At 33.7% G+C, this 22,648-nt stretch overlaps 5 protein-coding genes, 2 non-coding genes and 1 pseudogene across 7 annotated transcripts; 4 read left to right on the top strand and 4 right to left on the bottom strand.

Moving 5' to 3' along the window:
- Positions 1,221-2,337, top strand: LOC104763356 (annotated as a pseudogene).
- Positions 2,735-2,823, top strand: TRNAY-GUA. Its single transcript is given in 2 exon segments — positions 2,735-2,771; positions 2,788-2,823. It is a non-coding gene; the product is annotated as a tRNA-Tyr (tRNA).
- LOC104763355 (putative F-box protein At5g51000) lies at positions 3,767-4,252 on the top strand. Its single transcript, XM_010486735.1, has one exon. The coding sequence runs from the start codon at positions 3,767-3,769 to the stop codon at positions 4,250-4,252; it is 486 nt and encodes a 161-aa protein (XP_010485037.1).
- On the top strand, positions 5,418-5,506 carry TRNAY-GUA. The gene is given in 2 exon segments: positions 5,418-5,454; positions 5,471-5,506. It is a non-coding gene; the product is annotated as a tRNA-Tyr (tRNA).
- On the bottom strand, positions 5,663-7,806 carry LOC104761088 (pentatricopeptide repeat-containing protein At5g50990). The gene is made up of 2 exons (XM_010484124.1): positions 7,601-7,806; positions 5,663-7,355 (listed from the first exon to the last, which is right to left on the bottom strand). The coding sequence occupies exons 1-2, from the start codon at positions 7,683-7,685 to the stop codon at positions 5,836-5,838; spliced, it is 1,605 nt and encodes a 534-aa protein (XP_010482426.1). The 5' UTR covers positions 7,686-7,806; the 3' UTR covers positions 5,663-5,835.
- Positions 7,943-10,944, bottom strand: LOC104761087 (protein tipD-like). The gene is made up of 8 exons (XM_010484123.2): positions 10,620-10,944; positions 10,229-10,535; positions 9,984-10,140; positions 9,845-9,889; positions 9,137-9,302; positions 8,633-8,997; positions 8,365-8,547; positions 7,943-8,260 (listed from the first exon to the last, which is right to left on the bottom strand). Exons 1-8 carry the CDS (start codon positions 10,803-10,805, stop codon positions 8,125-8,127), a joined length of 1,545 nt encoding a protein of 514 aa, XP_010482425.1. The 5' UTR covers positions 10,806-10,944; the 3' UTR covers positions 7,943-8,124.
- LOC104761086 (cytosolic Fe-S cluster assembly factor NBP35) lies at positions 14,463-16,343 on the bottom strand. The gene is made up of 3 exons (XM_010484122.2): positions 16,201-16,343; positions 15,982-16,083; positions 14,463-15,541 (listed from the first exon to the last, which is right to left on the bottom strand). Exons 1-3 carry the CDS (start codon positions 16,235-16,237, stop codon positions 14,628-14,630), a joined length of 1,053 nt encoding a protein of 350 aa, XP_010482424.1. The 5' UTR covers positions 16,238-16,343; the 3' UTR covers positions 14,463-14,627.
- Positions 17,028-21,985, bottom strand: LOC104761084 (fumarate hydratase 2, chloroplastic-like). Its single transcript, XM_010484119.1, has 17 exons — positions 21,796-21,985; positions 21,593-21,710; positions 21,360-21,509; positions 19,756-19,866; positions 19,543-19,626; positions 19,098-19,196; positions 18,966-19,016; positions 18,827-18,876; positions 18,647-18,728; positions 18,410-18,504; positions 18,259-18,325; positions 18,128-18,178; positions 17,933-18,028; positions 17,737-17,835; positions 17,602-17,631; positions 17,435-17,500; positions 17,028-17,313 (listed from the first exon to the last, which is right to left on the bottom strand). The coding sequence occupies exons 1-17, from the start codon at positions 21,957-21,959 to the stop codon at positions 17,227-17,229; spliced, it is 1,500 nt and encodes a 499-aa protein (XP_010482421.1). The 5' UTR covers positions 21,960-21,985; the 3' UTR covers positions 17,028-17,226.

Below are 22,648 nucleotides of genomic sequence, written 5' to 3'. Positions count from 1 at the left end.
TATACTTTTTAATTTTTAAAATTAAAAATATTGTCCCGCGGTGTACCGCGGGTTAAATCCTAGTAGAAACTATCATATATTTAACCATACATTATGTTGTGTTTTGAAGATATTCTATATCTGAATCCTTCGTAAACAAAAAAAAACAATTTGATTCCCATTTTGTTTTCCAAAATCTTTGAGCTTTGATTCTTAACGTAAGAAAAACTTCGATTGACAAGTATTTAAATATTATAATTAACATATATAAACTTAATAAAAATTTTAATTATTACGGATATGTAAAATTAAAAAATTCTAAAATACTATATAATGTGGTTATATAGTAGATGAGTTATAAAGAGAACATGTTGAAATTAATAAAATATTATTAAATTTGTGTTAACACAGGTTAAATCCTCATTTAGTTATTTATCAACACTATTAATATTAAAATATTTGACATAAAATCAAGTTGATTTAACTAAGATTGTATAAAATAATTAAATTATTAGGAAAAATGTGACTTAATCACAGCGTATAATTACTGATTATGTATTTAGATCCTTTAATTTTTGTTATAATAATTAAAAATCAAAATATAATCTCAAATACTAAACAAAACAAACTAAATATAACAAACAAATGGTCATGAAGTGTATTGCGGGTTAAAAAATAATATAAATGTTTAGCCCCACAACAACTAGAAAATTTAGTTATTCTTCTATTCATAAAACATTTAATATTTAACAAATATATACAACATAAAATATAAATTATAATAGAAATTATATGTACGCGGTGTACCGCGGATTAAAATCTAGTTGACCTGATTTTGTGAAACTCCAAACATAGTCATTAACCATAAACCTCCTGCTGGGTTGTAGACAAGTTATTAACGGGATATCCAGTGGATCCACCAGTTCGGCTAGCTTGTCCATTTTCCAAGTCTTCGTCTCAAAAAGGCATGTTTTTAAGTTCTGCGTAGGGCAATTACCTGACTTGGTCCTTGAACTGTTGAACAGAATCTTGTATTTGTAGTTGTGATCTCTCTTTTTTTTTTTATATTATTATTAAACGGGATATACATTTATTTATCTTTCTCTTATCTTTTTCTTTTTGTTAAAGAGCTACATATTATTTTATTTTTTGGTAATTTTTATTCTACTTTTTATATAAAAAAGAGCCGTGTGTGCAAGTGCAAGCGTGAAAGCTGAAAACCCTAATCTCTATTTGAAACAATGACGGTGATGTCCGATCTTCCTCTGGATGTGGTTGAAGAGATACTTTCTAGGGTTCCAATAACATCTTTGAGAGCATTGAGATCTACATGCAAACGATGGAATGATTCATCGAAAGATCCGAGGTTAACAAAGAAGTATTATGGTAAAGAAGCCAATGAGACTATGGCGGTCATGATATGTCATTCAAAGGCTTGTTTAATGAGCGTCAATCTCCAAGACCACAAAGACTTGGTAGATTCATCTATAAAGCAAATAGGTAAACTCAATCAAGTTAAAATATCTAGTGTGTATCATTGTGATGGCTTATTGTTATGCCTCACTGATGAGAAAGTCTTGAGGCTCATGGTTTGGAACCCAAATTTGGGTCAAATCAGGTGGATCCAATGTCCTAGAAACGAGTTAGGATTTATGATAGACACGTATGCTATAGGATACGACAGCAACAACAACCACAAAATCTTGAAGTTGCACTCATGGCCTAATGGAGAAATCTACGATTTTAAGTCTAGTTCATGGAGGTTTCTTGGTGTCACTACCGACCGTTATAAATATCGCCGGGGTATTGTTAACTTAAAAGGAAATACCTACTTAATTGCCAGGAGAAGTTTGGAAGAGACTGAAGAATTTTTAGTCTGTTTTGATTTCACAAGTGAGACATTTGGACCACGTCTCCCTCTTCCATTTCACTCTATTCCTAAGGATGCATATGTCCAAATATCTGTTGTTAGAGAAGAAAAGCTTGCAGTGTTTTTTAAGAAGTGGAAAAAATATGAGTTTGGAATATGGATTACAACTAAGATTGAGCACAATATAGTGTCGTGGAGGAACTTCTTAAAAGTTGATATGATCACACCGTTGACTGAAAAATATCGGTTTCCGTATGGGAGTTTCTTCGTCGACGAGAAGAAGAAAGTAGCAATGATTTTTGACTTAGACAGAAGTGCAAGTAACTACAAAGCTTACATGGTTGGTGAGAATGGATACTACAAAGAAGTGGATCTTAGAGAAAACAAAAGTTGGATACTTATGTGCTCTTATGTTCCAAGTTCGGTGCAAATCTCCAGTAAGGTTCCCAGTACTTTGCAAGAGGCAAAAGACAAAAAGAAAGAGATGATATATTAGTCTATTATATAGTTTATATCAAATACCTTTTTCATTCATATATTTATGCTTTTTTTTTCCCTTTCCTCAAGCGTTCTCATCTTTTTTGAACAAGACTGTTCAATTATTTCTGTTTCTATTCTTGAACAGAATCTAGCTTGTATTTGTGGTTGTGATCTTGAGAATTACGTCCATCCTCCTCATGTTCTCTTTTTGTGATTATATATGTATCACATGTTAAAGCCAAATTAAAGGCCTAAAACTCTCTTTGCATCTGGATATAACCTGAGATGTTGTTTAAATACAAAGACTAAAATTGAGAGTTTCATTTGACCTCTACCAATACCATTCGTAGAAACTATAATGAGGTATGATGTTATATATAACAGTAGTTGAACACTAGCAACAATCCGACCTTAGCTCAGTTGGTAGAGCGGAAGACTGTAGTTGTTTACAACAGATAATCTTTAGGTCGCTGGTTCGATTCCGGCAGGTCGGATCTTTTCTCCTCTCATTTTTTTTTATAACAATTATACCTTTTGATCTAATAAGACACATAACTGCCACCTGAGTAGGATAAAATGATAATCACCAATTCTATTTATTCCAAATTAGTCCTAAAAATTTTAAATTCTCAAAATCAACCTCCCAAAACTTCCAACAATAAGACCACATCTAAGATATTATACTATTTTAGAATGTTGTACCTGATCATCAAATCAATGTACCATAAAAAAAACTGAAACCTGTACTTGAAAAGTTCCAGCCGTGTTTGGTTTCTTTCTTTAAAAGTACATCGACTGGGGGAAACTTCAAAGCTTACATGGTCGGAGAGGGTGGACACTACAAGAAGTGGATCTCGGTGAAACTATATATATATATATATGTGAGCTTATGTGTTCTCCTTATGTTCCAAGTTCGGTGCAGATTCAATAAGGCTCCAAGTACTTGCAAGATGCAAAAGCGAACTTTTTTTTTTTGTCAGCAAATATTCCATTAAATTAAGTTATAAGATTTGGGTACTCCTTAATAGAGAGAGCATGATACAATCAACTAATTTACATTGGAGGAAACAGAACCACGGTATGTTGCTTAAACAAGTGTACAACATTCGTGTCAAACTACGACAAAAGAGAGATAACCAGCAAGAAATCTAATAGAAATAGTGAGATCCACCAAGGTAAAAGAGAATTATTAGTATATTTATTATATAGTTCACAAAAATACCTTTTCATGCATTTATGTTTTCTTCTCTTCCCTCATGTGTTCTTCTCATGATAATCTTGTATTTGTGGTTGTGATTTTTTTTTTTTTTTTGTGTGTGTTAACGGTGCCTACATATCATTTTTTTTTCATAAATTTTCTTTTACTTTTATATTTAAAAAAAAGAGTCGTGTGTGCAAGTGCAAGAAAGCTGAAAACCCTAATCTCTATTTGAAACAATGACGGCGATGTCCGATCTTCCTCTGGATTTGGTAGAAGAGATACTCTCTAGGGTTCCAATAACATCTTTGAGAGCAGTGAGATCTACATGCAAACGATGGAATGATTCATCGAAAGATCCGAACTTAACTAAGAAGTATTATGGTAAAGAAGCCACGGAGGCTATGGCAGTCTTGATATGCCATTCAAAGACTTGTTTAATGAGCGTCAATCTCCATAACCACAAAGACTTGGCAGATTCATCTATAAAGCAAATAGGTAAACTCAATCAAGTTACAATATATGAAGTGTATCATTGTGATGGCTTATTGTTATGCGTCACTGGGAAAGACTTGAGGCTCATGGTTTGGAACACATATTTGGGTCAAATTAGGTGGATCCAACGTCCTAGAAACGAGTTTGGATTAATATTAGAAGAGTTAGCTATAGGATACGACAGCAACAACAGCCACAAAATCTTGAAGTTGCAGTCATGGCCTCATTAAAAGTATGAAATCTACGATTTTAAGTCTAGTTCATGGAGGTGTCTTGGTGTCACTACCAAACGTCATAAATGTCGCCGGGGTGTTAATTTGAAAGGAAATACTTACTCAATTGCCCTGAGAAGTTTGAAAGAGAGGAATGAAGAATGTTTAGTCTGTCTTGATTTCACAAGTGAGACATTTGGACCGCGTCTCCCTCTTCCATTTCACTCTGTTTCTAGAGATGATGTACAGCTATCTGTTGTTAGAGAAGAAAAGCTTGCAGTGTTTTTTCATAAGTGGAATACATATGAGTTCGGAATATGGATTACAACTAAGATTGAGCACAATATAGTGTCGTGGAGGAACTTTTTAAAAATTGAGCACAATATGCCGTTGACTGACATATATCGGTTTCTATATGGGAGTTTCTTCGTCGACGAGAAGAAGAAAGCAGCAATGTTTATTTATGAAGACAAAAAAGCGTGGAGGAAATACAAAGCTTACATGGTTGGTGAGAATGGATAATACAAAGAAGTGGATTTTAGAGATCATAACAAAAGTTGGAAACTTATGTGCTCTTATGTTCCAAGTTCGGTGCAAATCTCCAGTACGGTTCCCAGTACTTGCAAGAGGCAAAAGACGACAAAAAGGAAGAGATGATATATTATTAGTCTATTATATAGTTTACATCAATACGTTTTCATTCATTTATGTTTTTCTTTTCCCTCAAGTGTTCTCATGTCTCTTTGATCCAAGATTGGCCAATCATTTCTGTTTTTTTTTTCTTCTTCTTTCTGTATCAATGAACTTTCAGGGTTTTTCATAGTTCTTGAACAGAATCTCATATTTGTCCTTGTGATCTTGAGAATTACATCCATTATGTACCTATTAAAGCCAAAGGCCCAAAACTATCTGACATCTCGATTGAAGTTTATCAAGACTAAAATTGAGACTTTCATCAATTAATGTGTCCTCTTCATATTGCATGTGAATCAAGGAATCAGTTTTCGCATATTCTTATGATGTTGAAAATATTTGTCAACAACAAAATTTGATATTAGAGTTTTGTTTTTAAGAGAAGGAATTGAGTTTTGGCAACAAGATGTTGCAAATACCCTTTGTATAAACATCTATGAACGAATATAAAATAATATAATACAAGAAGTAGTTGAATGTAAATAACAATCCGACCTTAGCTCAGTTGGTAGAGCGGAAGACTGTAGTTGTTTGCAACAGATAATCTTTAGGTCGCTGGTTCGATTCCGGCAGGTCGGATTTTTTAACCCAATAACAAGTTTTTATCTTTTACATCTATACCCTCCGATCCAGGGACACACATAACTGGTAATCACCAGTTTCACTACACTAATTATTCCAAATTGGTCCCAAAACTTTTAAATTCCCAAACATCAACCTCCCAAAACTTTTAACAGTAAGACCAAATATATCATCTTCAAAGCTCCATGTCTTTAAGACAATGTACCATAAAAACTGAAACTGTGCTTTAAAAGTTCCAGCCGTGTTTGGTTTCTTGATCGTTCCCCTTTACGAGTTAGCGAAACAAAGAATGCAGATAAAACTAGCGTTTGTAGTCGATACATCTTTTACCAATAATCTCTGCAAGAACACAAGCCATCTTCAAACCTATGAAACCGTATCCGATCCCGCATTATAATTACTCTATTCAACAACTTCGACACTGCTTTTATCCAATTATGGCAATCACTGCACATCCGTATGTTCTTCTGGATTCTAATTTCAGATCCTGGACTACTCTTCAAGATCACATACGCCAACGCTAGCTTTTCACTGTGGTAATTCAAGTTCTCTTCTTTCTCTTCTTCAGAGACATCCATCAACACCAAATCAGTGTCAGACACAAACCCTTCAGACTTAGTTCTCTGTATCAAACCTTCTAATACTTTGTATATAGCCTTTGTTTCTATATGAGATGTATCTCCTGCTTTAAACCGATGTATCACACCTCCAAATTCCACCCAACTCTTTCCTTTTGCTTTACGGATTCCTTCTTTAGTCATCAACTCTCTCACCTTTTGAGCGCTCTCCCATTTCTTCGTGGAGCTATAGATGTTCGAAAGCAACACATAGTCTCCACTCTTTGCCTTTGAAAGGTTCTGTATAGCGATTTCTCCTAGCTCAGGGTTCTTGTAAGTTCTGGAGGAACTAAGAAGAGATCTCCATATCACCACATCTGGCTCTATCGGCATTGACTCTATCAACTCATACGCTTCTTTGACCCGTCCTGCTCGGCCTAGCAGATCAACCATAGCACCGTAGTGCTCTAACTTTGGCTGTATTGAAAACCGCTGACTCATTAGACCAAAGTACTTTTTCCCTTCTTCAAGCAAACCGCAATGGCTACACGCTGTTAAAACCCCGAGAAATGTTATTGAGTCTGGTGAAACATGATCCGCTTCCATCTCTGAAAACACTCTGATTGCTTCTGTGGCTAGTCCATGAGTAGCAAAACCAGTGATCATCGCATTCCAAATCGATACATCGCTCCGTTCAACACTATAGAAAACCTCCCTCGAAGTTTCTATATCTCCACACTTTGCATACACGTCGACAAGTGCAGAAGACAATATTGTATTAAGTTCAATCCCAGCGTCAATCATCAGAGAATGCACCCACTTTGCATGGTGCAGGTCTCCAAGACGGGCACAAGCAGCTAAAGCGGAAGCGAAACTGAACTTATTCGGTTTAATATCCGAAAACTTAAGCATAACCTTAAGAGTTTTCAAAGCTTCTTCGTACTGAACATTTCTGACATAACCACCAATCATCAAGTTCCAAGTAATCACATTCTGATCACTAGCGTTACGAAGAACCTTCTTAGCCAAACCGGACTCTCCGATTTTCATAAGACTCTCAATGATTAGGTTCGTGTTACAAATACCAGGAGACAAAGAGAGGAACCAAAGAAGAAGCCGGCGAGCAAAATATGAAAGGTTGCAGCGTCTGTAAGCTGCAACCATGGAGACAAGAAGAGATGGATATGTTCCATATCCAAGTTTAAAGATCTGAGCATGTGCTTGACGAACACATTTAGAATTTGAAGGAGCTTTGCATGATTCAAGAACTTGTTTCAAAATCCGATGATCTACAAGCAAAAGCATGAAACTTTATTGAGTGAATTGTAGCCCAATTGGCAGCGACAAATCGAATCATCAAATCTTAGTCACCAAATAGTCCCAAATTACAAAAAGAGAGAAACTTTATACACGAACTAACCCAAAAAGCTATGTAAACATCATAAAACTGGAGATTGATGATAATTCGATAAACCCCAGACATGGTGGAATCCACAGAAATGTCGGATTCGGATACAAAGAAGAAACTTTTTACCAGTGAGGCTTGAAGCGGATGATGAGGAGAGAGAGGTGACGCAGAATCTTCTGATTCCGGAGACGTTAATGGAGTTTCTCTTCATCTCTCTTAAACCCTTTCGCTCTCACATGGAGGAGGACAGCTAAAATCTCAAATTAGAGCGATTTAGAATTTTGGAGGTTTCTTCTTCTATGTTTTCGCCAAAAGGTTGAATTTTTTTTACGTTTTTTTTTTTTTTTTTGTTCTTTCTTTCTGAAGTAAAGTACTGTACTTGGTAATTCGATACATACTTGTGAAATCACGATTTCTAATGGCTCATTGACAAAGCCAATTCACGGCAAAGCAGCAGTAATGTTTAAATAAACGAATCATTTATAAAATTGAATGTAAAGCTTTTTATTCAATCCACATGTAAATGATGTTTTATGCCTAAAACTAAGAATTGGTATGAATGATGACTGATAAAATATTACGCCACCTGAACCTGTATACTCAGTTAATAAAAGATATGAAGAATACAGACATGTTAGAGGTCAAAAGTTTCATGAGATCTTGTGCAGACCAATGTTGAGATCAGAAGATATTGAGATGAGAAGTGGCTGAGAGTAATGCCATTCCGCTTTAAACACTCGTTTCTGATGCGCTTTTATTGATTGTGTCGGCTTACGAGCATTGTATCTATACCACACGAGTGAAACAACAATAACATAAATCACAATCCAAAATGTAAAGGCATCATCTTTATTTAGCCAAATGAACAGAGATGTTGACAATTCCTTTACCTGATGTCAAAAACATGGATGACCGGGTCAACTGAGCCAGAGGTTATGTATAAACCATCAGGAGACCAAGACTGATTTATTAAAGCTGATTGTGACTCACTGCTGTCTTGCTTCCACCCAAACGAATGGAGTTCGGTTTTCCTTAACCTGATATCAAACAGTCGAAGCTGTTTCTCGGGTTCCCTGACATTACAATGCCGAGAGTCTTCTTCGTTAGTGAAAGGTACCTAGCAAATTTGGTAAATCATATTTGACAAGTTCTTCTTACCCTGACTGAACCATGAAAAGATTGAAGTCACAAGGATTGGAGAGAACACTCATGCATTTATAGTCTATTTGATGCTTGTAGTCTGCTCTACCAACTTGAAAATCAAACCCGCATATTCTCTTGTCTGCACCAACTGATAAAACAACATTCTTGTTCCTCATCCCGTCCACTCCCATTACAGCAGCTGAGTGTAGATTCCTGTGTAAAGGTTTCGACTTCCATTTTTTTTCTTCATCATCACTCTCGTTCCATAGTACAACAGCATGATCACTTCCCCCGGTGACAAAGCATGTATTTTCCCAAGGCATGAACTTTATGTTGTTGATGATCCCTTTTACGTGAGGTTTATTCTCCAGGAAAGTAACCTTCACCAACACAAAAAGAAAAGTACCTAGTTTGAGATACATTTCAAAAGCAAAATACTAGTGTGTTGTGTTGTCTTTGTCTTTTTTTAAAACAGCAACGTCGTGAAGTTTCAAATAATGTGGTGCAGGAACATCTTACCCCGCGTGTCTTGTTCAAATTTAAGATTGATATCTGAGAATCACCATCGTCTGCTGTGTATACAGAGAAAAGGGTGTGCCCAGATGGGTGCCAGGCCATATCTTCTGCCCATCTCCTTTGTTTTCGAGACATACAGTCAGTGGTACTAAGCAATGATGCAGCCAATCTGCAATTAAATGGACCGCAAATCAAAACAGATATATTCCTTACATAGAAAGACACAAGCTTCCTAATTTGGATGGAACATTTGAATTCTAATCTCTATCTAGATTGAGCTGGGGATCTATATTACATTGGCACATTTGCTACATGCGTTAAGTTAACTAGTGTTCCAACAAATTTATTCCATTTGTTTAATCCTTGTGTTTAGTATAGATACAATATAGACAACAAAAATAACACCCCACTATTTAACAAGCAGTTGGGTTGATAGGCAAAGATACTAAGGCGTTAGTTGTTCTTCTTTCCATTTAAAGTTTAAGCAAGGGCCAGGGTTTGAGGCTCTTATGTCAATACATATAAATCTATCCAAATCTGAGGCCATAAACCTAAACATCAATCCTTAATAGTTAATAGAGATAGCTACAAGTCGTCATTTATTTCATGTACTGTGAGCTTCCCAAATCTCGCCTCCAATAAGAGGCTAGTGCCAAACTAATATCAATACAATACACTAACACAAGGGAACAAAGTGAGAGAAACACTCACCTTCGAGGCTGCAGTTGCCATAAACTGACCATGCCATCCAGAGAACTTAATGATACAAGAAAACATAAAGACAGATTAGATTTACAGAACCCATTTTTTAAAACCCAACAGCAGACTAATGGGTCGTGTAGTCATGTACCTTGTTGCAAACAGCTGCTCATTTACAGGACACAGAATCAAGCTTCTTAATTTCCTCTTGTGCTGACTAGAGATCTGATTGCTGGTATGACACTTGATTGTAGTTGGTGAAGAGTTTCTAGCTATCAACCGAATCAATTCTTTGTGCTCTTTTTGCTCTGCAGTAACAAAGACACAGAAAAACCAGTCAACACTAAAAGAAGCCTCAAATATATACGAAAAAACCAATGTTCAAGAAGTGCTTACCAAATTTCCTCTTCGTCCCTCTATCTTTAACATTCAGACTGTCACGAGATCGTTCAGATTTTTGCTTCAGAACAACAGTCTTAGCCTTGGAAACACTACTAGCACTACTACTTCTAGGATGATCAGAGCTATCACAGGACCTTAAAGTCTTGCTAGGTGAGGGAGATGGATAGTCTTCACTCACATTCCTCAAAGTCTTCAATGGTTTATCATCTTTCTTAGCACTATTAGATGGAATTGAAGAAACTCCACGAAGTTGAGCTAACTTAGCTTTTGAATTCTGCAGACTCTTCTCTGCTTCAATAAGCTGAAGAAAAACCCACCAATCAATCAAATCATTCACTTCGAATTATCTAGAAAAAGCAGAAAAAAAAAAGGTAAACTTTGAGACCTTGGTTTGGTAATTAGATATGTGATGGTTGATACGCTCGATTTCATTAGAACGATGCTCGACTAAAGCGACAAGGACTTCTTCTTGCTCTTCTCTGCAAGACACGTTAGCTTCTTCTTCTTCTTCTTCTTCTTCTTCTTCTTCTTTGAGTTTGGGTTTCTTAGGGTTCCCGGGAAGCTCGCTCATCTTCTGATTTCCAAAACTTGTGGGTGGGATTGGGTTCTTGTGCCAAAGACAAAATGGGATCTGATCGTCTCTTTTGTCTGATTTTCACAAAATTGTGCTTTTTATTCCAGAGACTACTCCTCACGTCACGTGGGAGATACAAACAAGCTTCCCATTGGTAGCAATTGAAGGAACAGTATATTTAGAAAGGAAAAAAAACTAAAAAAAAAAAAGGTAGGTATGAAAAGGTTTTAGATATGAAAATAAATTAAATAAAATAGCCTATGTTTTGAGTGAATGAAACATCTTGACAATTAATACAAAATAGTTTAATAGGCTAAATACAGTATTAATGAAAATAATGTCACTTGATATCAAAAAGGAAAAGAAAATAATGTCACAACGTATGGTATAATTTGTTGCTAGTTCAATTTTATGAATTTAGCACATGGAACTATCATTTAACAACTTACTTAGTTACTAAATTTAAAATAAAGTTTAGTGAACTGAAATATTTATTTGAAATATAGTTTGTAAATATAATTTTCTGTTAAATATATAGATATATATATATATATATAACCAAAAATGATTTGAAAGTCCATCTTTAAGGCCTCGTTCGTTTCTCAATTCAGATGATCCATCTCAATTGAGATGAAAAATGATGTTCGTTTTTGACAATTTACAGGAGCGTTTAAATGAATCAGTTGAGTGATTTTTATCAAACTCATCTAAAAAATGCAAAGAATCTGGTTGAGTCTGATCGAACCATTCAACTGCAGCAGGTTCAGCCAAACTCAAAAATGTCTAAAGTACTCTCAACTAATTTAGAAAATTACACTACAAAACATATCCCTCTTTGTCTCTCTCGTGCTCGACCAAAGACGAAAAAATAGGATTATCTGATTCTCAATTCCAACCACTCCTCTTTATCGTCTCGCAGGAGTTCAGGTTTGTTCTTCTCTTACTATCTCTCGCACGCTCTCTCTCTCGTGCTCTCCCTAAATCGAGATATAGACAAACTATAAGCAATGTTGTATCTTAGTTTTAAAATTATTCAACATATCTCCTTAAATCGTTTAAGAGTGACATATATATATTTTAAAACTACGATACAACATTGCTTATATTTTAAAATATATAAAATATTATAACTAGTTTATTAAATATTCTTTTGAACTGCACATCGATGCAATGACATCTTATAAAAATCTAAGAAATCACAAATGTTATATTTTATTTAATATAGTATATACAACTAAAAAAATCAAAAGTTAAATCAAGATTTTTTTTTATTTGTTGGATTTAACCAAATTTATATAATTCACGAATTTAAACATTATATTATGTACCGAAGAAGAATTAAAATTAAAGTGTGAAAATAGGTAAATTAAATATAAAAGATTATAAAATGTATAAATTAAATCAAATAAAACTTTATTATTATTTTATAACTAATAAAGTACAGTAAAATTTACACAAAAATATTGGATAACTATATAGTAACATCTATAATTTTACTTTGAATCTTTAAAAAACAATAATAATGCATGCTCCTTATTCTATATTTTATTATGAACAAAATTTGGAAAAGCATAGAAACGTGAACAATATAACAATCATAACCCCACCAGTGTTTACCCAAAAAATATATTTAAATTAAAGAACAATGGTTTACGTCTTCTTTGAACGGTAATATACTAATAACTTAAAATTTTAATGAATTAACTATATACGTGGAAATCGCAAGTTAAATAAATATATTTACTATTATTTTATTTAGGTGGAAGGTTTTCGGCTATGGTTAAAACATTAATAATGTGCTCCTCCGATACATTATTGTGTTATTTGACTTTTGAAGCTAGAAATATATCATATATATTTGGAATAAGACAAACTATATAATTGGAATATAGTTATATTTATATATATATATGTAATGAAGCTTATGGTTGTTGAGATATATGCTTAGGTTCCGAAACATTACATGCTACATATGCGATTATCCTCAATATCATAATATACAAATCTTTATTAATTAGTTGAGTGATCACAAAACTGTCTTTTAATTTTAATCCTAGTAATTCTCACCAAACACACACACAAACTAGTAACTGGTTCAAAGTTAGTGCAGCCATGACAATAAATAATTCTTTAAATTTCATAAACATTTTACCTTTATTATTTCTCAAGTTTGTTGTTAAATAGGAGAGGTATGTGATATTCAAATCAAAATTATAGTAAATCTAAATTATTTAACTTGTTCAGTGCCAGCCATTGATTTGTGTACCATTGCATTGATCACTACCCATTTGCTTTGGATCACCAAGAAAATAATTTGTTTTACTTTTTCGTCTAATTTCCGATCTTTAACATTTAACTAGAGTTTTTTTAATTTCCGAATTTTATAAAAAGTAAACTTGTTAAGGTCTATCACTAAAACCTATTAAACGCAATGATTAGTGATGGTTAGAAGCATTAAATCATTAAAGTTGTGTTTGAGTAATTTTGAACAATTTCTAAAACACTAAAATAAAATATCGTTTTTTGGATTTTATTTTTAATAATTTGATTAATGTCCAAAAATTCTTTTTTTTTTGGAGTTCATAATTTTGTATTTCACTTTTAATATTATAATTTAAAAAAAATATACACAAAACAATTAATATTTTTAATTAATGTTTAATATGAAACATTTATTTTGCATAAAATATCTAAAGAAATTCCAGATTGATTAAAAGTAGAAATACATATTAAAGTTTAATTTAACACTTAAGACCTAAAATTTAAAATGAAAACCAAACAAACATAAAGAAACTAAATGCAATAAGACAATTTTGTAGGACATAATATAAATTTAAACATTAATTTAACACTTTAAGATAATAATATTACCGAGTAAAGTATTCTTAGTATTCATGTTGAGGTTGTAGTCGTGGAACATTTTCTCTTTGATTGTGGGATGCTCAATATTAGGTTTTGAGAATATTCTTCATGTCTTATATTAATTAAATTATAGTTTATCATTTATAAAAAGAATTTCATTTATTAAAATCAAAAAATTTAAAATTTAATAATAATTATTATTATTAACTATGATTTTTTTCTACTTTTTGTCAACCGCACATTAATTAGAATAAAATTCTAAGATTGGTAGCTCAAACCGGAAAAAAAAATATTTACAAAAGAAATCTAAGAAATAAGCATTGTGGAGGAACATGCAAAACAATCCATTCTCCAGTTGTCCAAACAGAAAATCTTCAATGTGGAAACGATGATTTATTTTAAGTATTTATATATTCTATATTTACACTTATTGAACTTCTTAATATCTTACAAAACAAAAGTTTCTCCTAAAAATAACAATACTCTAATCTTGAATGAAAAAATAAAAATAAAATTTTATATCACCAAATTTAATGTAATTTCTACATCAGAGTTAGTGTTTTGGTTGGAGTTGCTCTAGATTTATAAAATCTTTTGGGACCAAATTTTTTAAGGTTCCATATTCAAGAGAGATGAAGGTCATATGATTTACATTCGCTTTCGGATACATAACTATTTTTTCAGTAAGATTAGCATTCAATTTCGGTTCAATCTTATCATTAACTACATTAATATTTGGTTCAATTTTGGATCAGTTATTCTGGTTTTGGATCGGTTTTTGATTCATCCAAATGGAAAAGACTTTATGGTTCAACATCATTATAATAATCTTAGTCGACATGTGAAAAGTAAAACAATGCCTCTTAACTTACACAAACCCGAAAAAAAAGATAAAGCATTGTCTGTTCACAGGACTGACCAAAGTGTTTTGAACGAGTTTCCTCTTCTTCTTCTACTTCACTCGGTCATCACTGTTGAAGGTACAACTTTCTCTATGATGTTTTTAAGCGCGGGTGCGCTAACAGAACACTTGTTATCCTCAAAGCATGACTTACCTTGTTCAGCTGCTTTGCAAAGCTGTGGATCCAAAGGAACCTTCCCAAGAAATGGTATTCCCATTTCCCGACACATTCTCTCTGCACCGCCTCCGCTGCTGTCAAACACCTCGCTGCAAGCCACGATGTTGAGAAGCTCTGGTGCATGTTCTCTTAGGCAAGAGATTACGTCTTGGGTTACGTCACTGGATGAGCCAGTTTCTGTCAGCAGCTTCATGAATTTGACATCCTTCAACGGTTGAGACAAACCACTCATGTTCTCTACGACTCCTAGCACAGGGACTCCAACTTTCTTGCAAAAGCTCACTTCTTTCCTGACATCAATCAAGGAGACTTCCTGAGGTGTCGTGACAATGATGGCACCATCGATACCCGAGGGTAGAAGGTACTGGACGATGGAGATGTGTTCATCCGAGGTTCCTGGTGGGGCATCAACCACGAGGTAGTCAATTTCTCCCCAGTAGACGTCTTTTAAGAACTGTTTGATAAGACTGTTCTTGCGTGGGCCTCTCCAGATCACAGCCTCATCAGAGTTGGGGAGCATGAAACCTATGGACATGACACCAAGGTTGTCTTCCACATAAACCGGGGACCAACCAAGGTTACTCTGGTGAATCTCTTGCCCTTCAAGACCTAACATTTTTGGAATGCTTGGACCGCATATATCAATGTCCATCAGACCTACTTGATGGTCCATACCCGCCAGGGCAAAGGAGAGCTGAGCTGAGAAAGTGCTCTTACCAACTCCACCTTTGCCAGACAAAACCAGAATCTTGTGCTTAACAGTGCTCATTCTCTCAGCTATGGCAACCAAATCTACACAAAAACAGAAAACGTCAGCCTAGATACCCCAGCATAAGTTCAACTAGTAACCAAGTGAATCTCCAAATCAAACACATACAGATATAAAGCTTAAAGCCTTAAATCAACATAAGCATTATCATCATCACATGGTGACTGGTTTTACACTCTCAACAGAACAATATAGAGCAAGTAACCACAATTCTAAATAGAGCTATTTTGAGTTCCAAAGCCTAGATACTAATCTATTATAAACCTTCAAATTAAGAAACAGATACTGAAGCAATCGAACATGTATGATGTAAGAAGATACAAGCTCATACAAACACATCGACACAAAACCCAGGAAACTTGAAGAATCATCAAAACCAGAAATTTCAACAACAAAAAGAGAAACTTGTGAGATGAATCCTAACTACGATACAAAAACAGAGAGACTCAAGTGAGAATAGAACCTGGGTCAGGTCCTTTAGGAGCAGTGGCACAAGCTTCCTGATTAGGGCAACCTGCACAAGAATCTGACTTTCCAGCAGTTTCTGATTGAGGACCTGGGCAATCTATTATTCACCAACCAACCAACCAAACAAACAAACAAGAACCCAAGTTAGGTTAAACCCAGAAAGAAGAACGCATGAAGCTACAAGAAAATTTGAAAAAGGACAGATTTTGCTTACGCTCGTTGGCGTCCTCTGGAATATCTCCGTTCTCCATGTTGTCGACTTGTGGTTTCTTAATTGGTTCCTCGAACTCGAAGGGCTCTTCTCTGCTTTAAGGGGGGCGATGGTTTGAGAGAGAAGTCGAAAGACGAAGAAGAAGACAAAGGGTCACGCGTATTATGATCGATTTGGTCGGTACAATTTGATTGATACAAAGCCCATTGGACTCCCATGGGCCTCATGACCAATTCATATATTGATAAAAGGTCACAAAACACATAAAAGGAACAAATGGAACTAAAAAGGAATAAATATTAAAATTCATTTTTTATTTTAAAATAAATAAGAAAACATATTTATCAATAATATTTCAATCTTATAATAGAATAATTTCATATTTCCATCATATATTAACAGAAAAATATATATTGATACAAATTTCATGTTAAATTAATCTTAAAGCTTTATTTGATGAATAGTAAAATAAATTTAAGAGATGGTTATATCGTAAATAAAAACTAAAAAATGTTCTAAGTTACTCTTAAAATTTTATTTTAATTTGAAATATATAATTTAATTCACAAATTTTATTTTAAAATCAAGTAGTTACAGCACCACCTCTGCGACCAATCCCACCTGAGTCAATAGTATTACTATTTTCATTGAAATTTAATTTATATAATATTTAATAGATTTTAAAAGATATTGTTATTCTTTGGTTACTATTTATTATTTTGTTTCTTCCTTGCATTTTTTTTTTCATTTCTTAAAAATTGTTTATCCTGTTTTCCATTGTTTTTTTTATTCATTTTATTTTTGTTTTTCTAATGATTTCCAGTAGAGTGTAATCAAAGTTGATTATTGTATTTATATCCCAAACAATACAACTTGACATTTTGGTACCTTTTAATAACCTTAAGTTGTACTACACTATGACCGCATGACTCTTTAACATATGTATTCAAAAATCACATCACAAATGTATATAAAAACACACACATCACGTAGTAGTAATTGTTGAAGCTATTGGCTCCATTATAATGATTAATCAGATGGGCCAAGCATCTTCTCGGGAACAACAAGAGTATCAAACTCTTCCGAAGTAAGAACACCTAAATCCATAGCTGCAACCTGTATAATAAAAATTAAAGCCAGATTTAGGGATCTTATTATATGCATCAATTTCAGTTGTGTCTCTAAAAAACGATTTATTTTGTTATGAATCTTTTATATCTTTTGTTAGTTTAATTACCTTCAATGTACATCCTTCTCTGTGAGCTCTCTTGGCAACTGCTGCAGCATTGTCATAGCCGATTTTCTAGTAAAAGAAAGAAGACAAGGATTCGAGAGAAATTAGCATTGTGGTTTATATATTCAATGATGACTTGACAAAGAAGTTAACTATTTGGAAAGACTTACAGGATTCAATGATGTCACAAGCATAAGAGACTACAAAGAAATACATAAAACAAAGGTATTAATTAGTTCCTAGAAATCATTTCCGCAATTGGATAATTTTAAGATAAATAAATGATCGAGACCGAGGAAGCCTACCTCGTGCAATAGCCTTGAGATCCTTTCTCTGTTAGCCTTAATGCCTCTCACACAGTTTTTCTCAAACGAAGCTGAAGCATCTGCTAGTAATCTAATGGACTGTATCAAAGATATGAGATCAAATGGTTAAGATTGACATATTTTATATATATAATAAAAAGAAAAGAGATGAACAATGAAAGAGTAAAATAAGTACATGTAAGAGAGCATTTGCTATCACCGGCTTGAATACGTTCAATTCAAAATGGCCATTTGACCCACCAATTGTCACAGCTACATGGTTTCCCATAACCTAGAAACGATGCAACCCATAGAGTGATCAGGAACAAGACAACCTTAGCTATTAAAAACTACATGTCAGTAAATCTTTAATTTGATGAATGGAACTTACTTGAGCACAAACCATAGTCAAGGCCTCACACTGTGTAGGATTCACTTTTCCCTGATAATAAAAATTTGTTACTAGAAAAGGGATTTAAAGGTTTGCGGGTATAGGAGAAAATAGGAAAGATGTATTCATACAGGCATAATACTGCTTCCTGGCTCATTTTCAGGTAGAGAAAGTTCACCAAGACCACATCTTGGGCCACTATACGAAAGCATGATGAAAACATAAGAGAACATTATACATCTCGAAGAAAGAAAGAAAGAAAAAAATATATTAGATACGTACCTTCCAAGAAAACGTATATCATTAGCGATTTTCATCAAAGATGTGGCGATTGTGTTAAGAGATCCACTGGTTTCAACACAAGCATCGTGTGCAGCCTGTAAAAAGCAGAATAACGTAACAAGTGATTTCATATAATTCATTTAAAAGGATCAGTATGGTAAGGAACCCAAAGCAAGAGCTAGGGAGGAGTTTGGACATGTATGATGATGATGAAGGTGGTTTAGTGATGAGACTAACCAAAGCTTCAAACTTATTTTCAGCAGTGACAAATGGCAATTCTGTTTCTTCAGCAACCGCCGCAGCTATCTTTACATCGAACCTATACATATATGTATATATATTACTATATATTGTTACAAATAGTGGAATAAGAGGAGATGAACTAGGGATGCTAATAATATTAGAAATGATTTATACCCTTTCTTAGTGTTTAATCCAGTCCCAACAGCGGTTCCACCTTGCGCAATCTGGTACAAACATTTCTAACAAGTTTAGGGCTCTATAAAAATTGGAGAAGTACATGACATCAGATCTTCCAAATGTATCATTTCCAAACCTGATAGAGGCGGGGTAGAGTACATGCGACTCTATGAAGTCCATACTTAACCTACAATCATCAGATCTTAACTTTAAAAAATATTTCTCACTTTTGCTAAAATAAGGATAGAAAACAGAACAAATAATTTACTTGAGTAGCATATCCGCCAAATTCTTGTCCTAGTGTCAAAGGTGTAGCATCTTGAGTATGAGTTCTTCCAATTTTCACAATATCTTTGAACTCGAAGGACTGCGAGAAACCAAACAGGATGAGATCGATCAGTTTAAAAGATGTCAGAATGCGGAGCAAATAGACTCTGACGTTTGAGTGCATAATTGCATATGCAATATAAATGTGACAAGGACTATATATTTCTAGAAAAGTGGGATTAAATAACAAAATGTCAAGGGCAGAACGTGTAAAGTTGCAAAATATATAGAGAGCTCTCAAATATTAAATGGTACCGCAATGAACTGAGGTCAAAAGTGGTTAGTTAGTCAAAGCAAGTTTCATGTTAAAACAGTAGTGAGTTGCAATATATAGCGACTACATGCATCAACTGTGTCACTTGAGAAAGAAGGTAATAAGGTCCGACCTTAGACTCCAAAGTGCTATGCAAAATTTTCAAACTAGGAATCAGCCTCGAAGTAATCTCAGTAGCAGCTGCAATGTGCATGACCTAGACAAAACCAAAATAACACGACAGTCAGGTAGTAGTAATTGACAATAGGAAGGACAAGCAAAGCAATTCAACGATATTTAAAATCATGCAAAGTTATTGGTAATGGAAATGCAAACCAAAGCTTACAGTCGGGAAAGTGTCATTAGAAGATTGTGATCTATTCACATGGTCGTTTGGGTGCACAATTTTTTCACCTCGTTTATGACCAAGAATCTCAGCTGCTCTATTAGCAATGACCTGTCAAGAGCAAACACACAAAACTTCATTACCTCACAAACATTTTCTCGTAGCATATAAGAGCGACTCCAACCACATGCCAAGTTTAGTGTTGAAATAACACCAAATTTTCTGTATAAAAAAACATAAAAATAAATAACACTAAATTTGGTGTCACAGTATTCCATTTTTAGTCTCTTACCACAACACGGGGCGGATGCAGAAATATATTTAGTATGGGGCACTAGTGTAACTAATAATTAAATTAGAGGGCACTTAACTAAATTTTACACTATTTATTGAAGAAGATAGAAAAAATAGAGTGGGTCACATGCCACACCCAAGCTCTACCTGCGTCCGCACCAAATCGTACACCAAAAACAAATAATATTATTTATTATTAAATCGAAGAGCTTTTTTTATATTTTTAATAGATACTAAATATTCTTATATGACTAATTATATTTTGTATAAATTAACATTTCATATTATTTAAAATTAAAGTTCATAATAAAGATACAAAAGGTATATAGAACCACACCATACAAAATTTGATATATAGAACCAAACCAATAATTTAATTATATTATTAAACGGAAAAACACAAATAAAATAATACATATGTTTGTAGTGTTTTCTAAATTATGCCACACCATACTTTTTTTTTTCAATGAAAGTGCCACACCATATTTGGTAGAATACAGTTCATAAAAAAGTTATGTACGTTGTCATTGAATTTGTCCTTCGATCGGTTGGAATGAATTCAATATGATATTGATAATGTTGTGGCATTCCATATATTGGAGTTTCTCTATTAACAGACCAACGTGAATCATGAGTGCTGGTAAATCATATAAGTAAACTTTTTCTAATCCAAAAGTCAAAAGTTTTTTTTCCCTGTAAAATATGTGCAACCAATCTTGCATATATATTCTAATTAATAAAATAAAGTATTGTATGCGTAATAAAAAAATCGAATACTTAAAAAACAAAAATAGTTGATGAATGATGGTGTTTATTTTTAAAATAGTATTACATAAGAAATTGTTTAAGCAATTTTCTACAAAAAATAATAAATATACTTAGTCCTAATTAGAATATCTCTAATTCATTCGACAAAAACTATTTAAAGAACAAATATCAAAACCGAAATTTTCGCTGTTATCTATATAATATTGACGTTAATAAGTAGATCAGATGACATTTTAGTAGTTAAGTACGTATTAGAATAATATGGTTAGCTGTTGACTTGTTGTACTCTTTAATTTTAGTTAACTATTTGTCATCTATGCATATATTTTATTAACATCATTTGGTTTAAATATATAAATAAAATACTTAGTCTATGCCAGAAACGAGTAATTGATATCTATCATTGGTTAAATAAAATATGTATCATGTCGATTCAATATTTTGCCTCTAGTCAAAAGTTTTTGGATCCGCCATTGGTAACACTTGTATGAGATCATATATCCATACAAAGTATATCTCCCCCAACACTGCAAAAATATTACCTCATTAGCGTTCATATTAGTCTGAGTGCCACTGCCAGTTTGCCATACAACAAGTGGGAAATGATCATTGAGCTTTCCCTCTGCTACTTCTTGTGCAGCTTTCATTATGGCTTCCCCAATCGTTGGGTCAAGACCATACTCCATGTTAACCTAAAACATCATCGTCAAATCATAAACCAAAACGAAAAAGCAAATTTATTACAGAGAGACTTTTAGACTTTTAGTGCAAAAACCTTGGCAGCACATTTCTTCAAAACGCCAAAAGCCCGGATGATTGGTTCGGGCATCCGCTCGCGATCACCGCCTATATCAAAGTTCTGAAGCGATCTCTGCGTCTGAGCTCCCCATAATCTGACATACAGAACAACAAAAAGAATGTGAGAAAAATGTTTTACGTACGTCACACGGATCAGAATGTTTTGGTAAAGATCCCAACTTATCGGAAGGAACTTGGATCGGCCCGAAGGTGTCCCTCTCCTCCCTAAACGACGATGAATAATATCTACGTTGTTGTTCATCTTCTTCTTTCTTGAGGGTTACGTCTGCAACTTCAGATGGGGTTTTTTTCTCTCCTTCAAACTGCATTATCGAAATGGTCATGACTACTACTACTACAACTGCCACGTTGGGCCTCTTAAATGTGTAATTTTTCTCTTAATCATCATCATCTGATTTATATTGACATTTTCTTTGGTCGTGGCGTATTGTGATGGTAAATTGTCGTGTCTTTGTCCAATGACGAAGCACTAGGCTAGTAATGAAACCGAAGAGACAAGTTTCATTTTCTTTTAGACAAAAATAATAATAAAACGTTTCATTTTATTTGTATAATTAATTCCAGCACTAGCACGATCGACAATATGTTATTCCGACCATTATCTTTTATACGAGCATCAACCAAATATCTGGGACCAATCACAATAAACCACGATCGACAATATATTATTCTTACCATTCTTCTACACGTGCATATATCAACCCAAATGTGTGGGAACCAAAAAAATCTATTTCTAAAATGAAATCTATAAAATTATTTTTGCATGTGACTAAGCGTTTTTTTGTTTAAAGAATATGACAATTATTGGGGTGAACCAATTGAAAACTCTTGATGTTTTACCCACTATGTCTTGCCATCATAATTATATATAGCTGTTTATATAGTATTATTTATCTTCCATTCAGTCATTTCGTGTGAACAGATTGAAATCTCTGACTAAGTATTCTAAATGTATTTAAATACAAAAAAATAATTTATCTATATCAAATACATAAATATATTATCTAATACA

This window comes from Camelina sativa, chromosome 18 (assembly GCF_000633955.1).
Source record: "Camelina sativa cultivar DH55 chromosome 18, Cs, whole genome shotgun sequence".
Lineage (NCBI taxonomy): Eukaryota > Viridiplantae > Streptophyta > Magnoliopsida > Brassicales > Brassicaceae > Camelina > Camelina sativa.
Note: the sequence above shows the minus strand (reverse complement) of the source record. Positions and strands in the feature narration are given on the sequence as shown.

Bases quoted from the DNA above. Each gene is read 5' to 3' on its own strand.
- LOC104761086 (XM_010484122.2), bottom strand. From the start codon at position 16,237: ATGGAGAACGGAGATATTCCAGAGGACGCCAACGAGC. The intron at 16,084-16,200 runs GTAAGCAAAATC...GGTGAATAATAG, and splicing joins TCCAGAGGACGCCAACGAGC to ATTGCCCAGGTCCTCAATCA. The intron at 15,542-15,981 runs GTTCTATTCTCA...GTTTTTGTGTAG, and splicing joins TCCTAAAGGACCTGACCCAG to ATTTGGTTGCCATAGCTGAG.
- LOC104761088 (XM_010484124.1), bottom strand. From the start codon at position 7,685: ATGAAGAGAAACTCCATTAACGTCTCCGGAATCAGAAGATTCTGCGTC. The intron at 7,356-7,600 runs GTAAAAAGTTTC...TTTTGCTTGTAG, and splicing joins ATCCGCTTCAAGCCTCACTG to ATCATCGGATTTTGAAACAA.
- LOC104763355 (XM_010486735.1), top strand. From the start codon at position 3,767: ATGACGGCGATGTCCGATCTTCCTCTGGATTTGGTAGAAGAGATACTC.
- LOC104761084 (XM_010484119.1), bottom strand. From the start codon at position 21,959: ATGACCATTTCGATAATGCAGTTTGAAGGAGAGAAAAAAACCCCATCT. The intron at 18,326-18,409 runs GTACGTATCTAA...GCTTTCGTATAG, and splicing joins GATATACGTTTTCTTGGAAG to TGGCCCAAGATGTGGTCTTG. The intron at 17,314-17,434 runs GTAATTAAACTA...TTTATTATACAG, and splicing joins GAGAAGGATGTACATTGAAG to GTTGCAGCTATGGATTTAGG.
- LOC104761087 (XM_010484123.2), bottom strand. From the start codon at position 10,805: ATGAGCGAGCTTCCCGGGAACCCTAAGAAACCCAAACTCAAAGAAGAA. The intron at 8,998-9,136 runs GTAAGATGTTCC...GTGTTGGTGAAG, and splicing joins ATTTGAACAAGACACGCGGG to GTTACTTTCCTGGAGAATAA. The intron at 8,548-8,632 runs GTAAGAAGAACT...TTGTAATGTCAG, and splicing joins CTTTTCATGGTTCAGTCAGG to GGAACCCGAGAAACAGCTTC.